Raw genomic sequence first — 6,971 nt, forward strand, 5'->3', positions numbered from 1 at the left:
CTTACGTACGTTTTATGCCCATATATGGAGATTCCTATATTGTCAATATTAAGGAAGGACATTAAGGATTTTATGTTATCAATATTAAGGACATAATGGGCGGTGTGTTCCTCCCTCCGCGTCATCAGCGCCCACACTCTAGGTGGGGTTGGCGATAGGGCCTTTCTGTGTGGAGTTTGCATGTTCTTCCCGTGTCTCCTAGGGTTGATACCCTCACAAAAACATGAACAAACTCTCCCCATAATGACAACAACTAGAATCGTCAGAGAAACGCTCTGCAAGGCATCCCTGATATTTGAACCTTAAATAATTGCTCTCTTTCACATTGAGCACATCAGCACAATGTACCGTACCTCACAAAGAGCTTTGAAACATGTACTGTATATCCGAAAAAAACGAAAATTAAGCCAGAGCTTAGTAAAAGTGTAAATGTGATTATTTTATGTGCTGCATGTGGACTGAAATGAAAATGAAGGTTCTGATAGTGAAAGTCTTAAGATGCTGATTGCAACTGTTGTTTCATTCACTGAACTTTCCATTTGGCATTCTGCAGAATGCTTAGTGAGCGTCACATGTGCAACCACACATTTCTTATGAATATCCTGTGTGTGTGTGTGTGTGCGCGTGCGCGCGCGCGCGTGCGTGCGCGCGCGCGTGCGTGCGCGCGTGCGTGCGTGCGTGCGTGCGTGCGTGCGTGGGTGGGTGCGTGCGTGCGTGCGTGCGTGCGTGCATGTGTGTGTGTGTTTGTTTAAGAGCGCATGTGTGCATGCGCACACTTCCTTATTGAAGTATTGTGACACCCACAGACAGACATAATCACATTTTGTTAAAACAGGATCTTTACAGTTATCTAGTATTCATGTACATTATTGTACATTTAATCAATACATAAAGGGAATATACAACATACATACTATTTGATGTCAGTAGTTACTTATAGCCTATACGTATATGACATTTGTCTACAGATCTTTATGCCACCCCAGACTTGTCAAAGAAGGTGAGACGTGGTGATAGAGGAACAGAACAGATAGGTGCCAACGAGGACCGTGGACAGTTGGAGCTGAGGGAAGAGACAGAGGTGAACATCTATGAGCATGTAGGTGATTTGAGAGGTCGTGACGTCGCCCCTGGACCACAGATGGACAACACAGCAGGAAGCCAGTCTTGGGGTGAGTTTGACTAAGTTGTCTTTCCTGCAGCAAGAAAAAGGTGATTTCATTCACTTCGCAGGACACAAACTAGAAATGCAGTTCCTAGAGAAACTGCATGGGCTCGCTGAAAACATGCATATTATGGGCAGTACAAAAAAGATGTGGACTAGTTTTGTTAAGTGCCAAATAATATGGATGGCAGTAATATAAATGGCAAGACAAAATTCATTTCCCATAGGAATTCACTAGGAAACTTTGTAGCTCAAAAACAAAAGACCAGTTTTAGGTGCTAAAAATGTGGATGGGACAACTAATTCACAATTAGACATCTATGATGTCTCCATGTTTGGGAAACATTTACATTTTGCATTTTCCCATTCAAGTCAATGAAGAAAATTAATTCACAAATAAATTAATATAAATTAAACTATATAACGTATCTCTTAGCAAAATGCAAGCAGACGAGTTCCAATGAAGCCGGTCGATTTGGCCCAAGTGTGTGCGTGCCACCAAAACTGTGGGTACAGCACAGCAAAATAAAGTTTATCCGGATAGAACAAAAGACCAGTTTTAGGTGCTAAAAAATGTGGATGGGACAACTAATTCACAATTAGACATCTATGATGTCTCCATGTTTGGGGAAACATTTACATTTTGCATTTTCCCATTCAAGTCAATGAAGAAAATTAATTCACAAATAAATTAATATAAATTAAACTATATAACGTATCTCTTAGCAAAATGCAAGCAGACGAATTCCAATGAAGCCGGTCGATTTGGCCCAAGTGCGTGCGTGCGTGCCACCAAAACAGTGGGTAGCACAGCAAAATAAAGTTTATCCGGATAGAAAGAAAGAAAGAAAGAAAGAAAGAAAGAAAAAAGAAAGAAAGAAAGAAAGAAAGAAAGAAAGAAAGAAAGAAAGTCAGTCAGACAGACAGACAGACAGACAGACAGACAGACAGACAGACAGGTACTAGTCTGGGCAACCACACTAACTACAACATGACGTAAAAGACAAACATACCGAATGATTATTATACCAAAAGTAACAAAATGATTGTACCAATTTAAACATTTTACATTTTACATGTGACAGTTTATTTCCGCCCCCGAACAGATCATGAACCCGAAATGTTACTGATCCAAGGCTAGTGACCTAGAAGCTGTCTTTTTTGTTGCAGGACAACAAACAGTGGGAAGGCGTCTCAAAGATGCTGCTCCGTGGATCCTGGGTGTGATTGTGATACTACTGGCTGTGGTCACAGGTGTGGCTGTGCACTGTGAGTATTCCATGTCACAAATCTCATCATTAACCCAAACCTTAATTTAACTGCTCATTTTAATCTAATTCTTTGTTTCTATGTTTTTGGATGTATTATGACTTGTGTAAGATGGAAGAAGTGTTTCTAATACATTATGCTTGTAAAAAATATATATACTAACATTGAAAATCTTGCTAACATTTCACACAGATCTGTGACCTCATCATGAACAGTAGCTACAACTGTGTTAATCATTATCACTTTTGTCCGTTTCAGATACAGCGAATAAGCTGTTGCAGATCAGAGATGACAACCATGTGCTGGCAGAACGGTTAGAGACTAGATTTAATAACCTGACCCAGGAGAATAAACAGTTACAACATGAAGTAAACCAACTTAGAGAGGCAGCAGGTGAGAGGGGTTACAAACACTTATGGAGGGATACTACTGGTGAATTATTTATATTTTAATTGTTAGAGATGAAGTGTCATCTTCACTGTGATGAAATCATAGTATTTTTTTTATTTTATTTTTTGGCAATTTTCTTGAAGGAAACTCATGAATATATATGAATAACATGTCCCAATATTACATCACTCATTTACTCTATTAATATGTAGTAAAAATCTTTTATCATTATTATTATTATTACCCGTGTTAGATTTGATTAGCAGTAAATCAGTAATCAACAACATCCTTCTCTTTGATGTTTAGACAAGGTGTGTCCCAATGGATGGCAGAAGTTTGGATTCAGATGTTATCAGCGATCGCCTGACGAGAAAACCTGGGAGAAAAGTAGACAACACTGTCTGAAGGCAGGAGGAGATCTGGCGATAATTAACCTTCAAAAAGAACAGGTTAGTATGTGTGTGTGTGTGCATGCCCAATATCCACAAAAAAAACATATACATGTGATATAATTCAGTGATTATAATGAATCATTAATGCATGATTAAAAATGTATCATCAGGAATTCATCAAAGAACTGTCCAGTGGGAAAGGAGGGTCTTGGATTGGTCTGAACAAGACTGAAGGAAATTGGACATGGGTGGATGGTAAACCATTGACAACAGGGTGAGACATTTTACAAGTATTTATATTGTAACTCTATCAACGGCACTGTAAGTGAGTGACTGAGTGAATGTGGTTAATTATATTATGTTGTTTACTTTGCAGGTACTGGGCCAGTGGAAGGCCCAAAAATAATACAAACAATAACTGTGTAAAGTACAATCACAATCAAGGAGACTGGGAAGATGCCATATGTGAAGAAGACTTCCGCTTCATCTGTGAGAAGTGATGTTTCTACCACTCTGTTTATGAAACTGCAGCTAACTGTGCCTTGTGAAGTTTTACTGTAACAATTAGTAGAACATTGTGTCAAGCACAACTCCTGAGGAGAGGGTTGACCCTGTCATATACGGTTAATATATTTTTGGATACACCTCCAAAACTATAAAAAAAATATTAAAAATAGTTTTACTTTTGCATATTTTATTGCATATCTGCCTGAAAAATGCATTTTACTCTGTAAGTTCGGTACTGTTTAAAGGAGAATTCAGGACTAGCCATTTTATCACGTTAATCTGATGTTATGTCCATGAACGATCGGTACATTATTAGATATATATATTTTCTTCATCTCGAGTCCTCGGCACCTCCGACCACAAGTGGTGGGATTTAATGTTTTTCAGACAATTACAATACTGACAGACTCGGACCTGCACACAAGACAAAAATATACAAGGAATCATACATACAGATAATAATATAGACAATGAAACAAACAAGAGGGCAAATACAAATAAATAATAAAGTGGTAAAAAGCTTCAAAAAAAGAGGGCGCGAAATCCCTAGGCCGTATCTCACCACCACTAAATCGATTATTTGTATCGATCAAAAAATCCCTTTCTTTCTTTCTTTCTTTCTTTTTATTTATTTTTTAGCATCTGACTTTCATCATGGCGGAAATCTCTGCAAAAAGTTTTGACTATGTGCCACTGCTGCTAACATTAGACCCCTCCCACCTCTGAGAAATTGGCTTTTTTCTCTTCTCTACCAATTGTTAATGGATGGAATAGCATCAGATTACCGTAAGAAAAGCACTCCTCCGGGACTCGCCTTTAAGTGCTGCTTTATTGCACCACTTTTATTATTATTATTATTGTTGTTGTTGTTGTTTTTGTACATTTATGTGATGTCCTGAACTGTACCAGCACATTTATTACCTTAAAATAAACATATCTTTCTTTTAAAATGTGGGAAACGTCTGACAGCTTTGTATATAAAGGCATCTAGGCTCTAGAGAGGCCTGTCTATAATGAATACATATTTTTGATATTCATATTGCTTAGAAGTATAGGATTTAAAGTACACGTATCAAGGCACTCTTAGTACAAATGTAAGCTTTGGGACTTGAGAGTGAACTGGCTCTGCCCTTTTTATTATCCTGTTAACTGCAGTACCGTATGTGAATGAGAGGTGCTTCCCTTTCTCCAACCCAAATGTAATCAATCTGTGTTGCTTCTGGTGAGTCTGGTACCAAGTTTTAATTATATATTGATGTAGTTATTGTTAAAAGTATGCCCATTTAAAGGGAGACTTTCCCGATATTCAACCTAAATCCCATTTTGCTGTGAGTGTGAAAACATTAATTCTTGCCACTAATATTTTAGCAGAATCAAACCTGCTCCACTAATGCTATGGAAGATGCCCAGATACTGTATTAAATCTCATTACAATTTACAATTGTATCATATCATATTGCATCATATAAGGTACTCCACTACATTTATTTACTAACACTTTAGTTGCTAGTTACTTTGTAGATTGTAATTGTTATTACAAACCATACATTAACCACTTCAGCCCTATATACATTTCAGCCATTTGAAAATAGCCAAACTACAAGCTCACAATGCATCGCGATGCAACATATTGTGAGCTTGTAGATCTGCTATTTTCAAAAGATGCTTGTACATTTGAAATTCCAAACTTCTACTTAACAGAGTAGCAGTATTGATACCTTTCCTTAAGTAAAACATTTGAGTACCTTTTCCACCACTCATCAGGGGTGGGAAACCTTTGTGATGGAGAGGACCACTATATTTCCACACTCACTCCAGAGGTCCACATTGCATACCGGTATAGTGTTGGAAAGAAAACCCCTATCTCCGTATTTCTTCTTCTTCTTTTTTTTGTAAATTATTGCCCAAATTCGTCATTCTATGTCACACAAAAGTAGCAAACATAGCCAATCTATACAAGCTCAATACTGCTATTTTTTTGTATTGGACAGTTTTTGTTATTTTTGAATGAGTCTCACATCCTGAAATGTATCTATTTTATTTCATTTCAAATGCATTTAGTTAACTTTATGACCTTAAATACAAATACATTGGACATAAAAAATACAATAACATTTTAATACTACTCATTACCACTGCTACTACTGAAGTTAAAGCGGGTCAAGTTTGCATGTTTGGAATTAAACAGCTGAAATCAGTAATATATGAGTATTCCGATATTAACCTGTTTGCCGCATTATGTGAAGGTGGCTGCCAGTTGCCCATGTATGATCCAGATAGTGTGTCAAACAAGCACCCATGTGCACCTGTCCTGTGTTCTCATTGGCTGTAGCTGCGGGCTCTCAGTGCTGGTCACTCACAACCCATTTCATACTACATGATGTAAAGTCGGAGATAGCTTCAGGTATTGAAACTTCAAACTTGCCAAACTTGAGTGCTGGAATTGTGTTTGTGATGCAACCATCCAGCCAAAATGCCCTTTTATTTATTATTAATGAGAGTCTATTACAGTAAAAGTTTAAATGTGATTATTTTATGTGATGTGGTCTCAACTTTGATGAAAATGATTCTAAGAGGTTCGGATGATGAAGGTCTGAAGAGTCTTGTTGCAAATGTTGTGTTGTTTACTGAACTTTCCATGGTGAGTGTGTAACCACATTTCATATGAACATCCGGTTCTCTGCCTCTGTGTGTGTGTGTGTGTGTGTGTGTGTGTGTGTGTGTGTGTGTGTGTGTGTGTGTGTGTGTGTGTGTGTGTGTGTGTGTGTGTGTGTGTGTGTGTGTGTGTGTGTGTGTGTCTACATTCATAGATTGCAATCTGTTGTGGAAGGCCTGAAAATTAAAAGTACCAGAAACAAACCTCCACATTGTGAAGAGTGCACTCAGGGCAAGTTTATTCAAACTAGGAACAGAGACCCTGGTGTGAGAGCTACAACACCATTAGAGCTAGTACACACAGATTTGGCAGGGCCAATACACACAGATTCCCGAGAGGGGTACAAGTATGCACTGTCATTCACTGATGATTTTTCCAGTACAGTGCAGTGTATTTCCTTAAAAATAAGAACAGTGCAAGCCACTGAAAGATGTATTGCCGACACAGCCTCTTATGGTAAAATTAAACGTCTTAGATCTGATGCAATGGTACTGAAACACTGCAAAGAGTTTCAAAACGTTAATGGTCAAAATGGTATTTGGCACAAGAACCATATTCTCCACATCAAAATGGAACAGCTGAGTGAAATTGG

The 6,971-nt window shown here is 38.0% G+C and overlaps 1 protein-coding gene across 1 annotated transcript; it reads left to right on the forward strand.

Moving 5' to 3' along the window:
• The first annotated feature begins 1,096 nt into the window (after positions 1-1,096).
• Positions 1,097-3,910, forward strand: LOC308307911 (galactose-specific lectin nattectin-like). Its single transcript, XM_080753242.1, has 6 exons — positions 1,097-1,172; positions 2,336-2,434; positions 2,693-2,827; positions 3,131-3,273; positions 3,387-3,490; positions 3,593-3,910. Exons 1-6 carry the CDS (start codon positions 1,142-1,144, stop codon positions 3,714-3,716), a joined length of 636 nt encoding a protein of 211 aa, XP_080609368.1. The 5' UTR covers positions 1,097-1,141; the 3' UTR covers positions 3,717-3,910.
• The last annotated feature ends 3,061 nt before the right edge of the window (positions 3,911-6,971 follow it).

The sequence above is a fragment of the Nannobrachium achirus genome (genome assembly GCF_963921795.1).
Source record: "Nannobrachium achirus genome assembly, chromosome: 22".
Classification (NCBI taxonomy): Eukaryota; Metazoa; Chordata; class Actinopteri; order Myctophiformes; family Myctophidae; genus Nannobrachium; species Nannobrachium achirus.

Coding starts and splice junctions, on each gene's coding strand:
- LOC308307911 (XM_080753242.1), top strand. CDS start 1,142: ATGGACAACACAGCAGGAAGCCAGTCTTGGG. Junction 2,435..2,692: donor CACAGGTGTGGCTGTGCACT/GTGAGTATTCCA, acceptor TGTCCGTTTCAG/ATACAGCGAATAAGCTGTTG. Junction 3,491..3,592: donor GGTAAACCATTGACAACAGG/GTGAGACATTTT, acceptor TTTACTTTGCAG/GTACTGGGCCAGTGGAAGGC.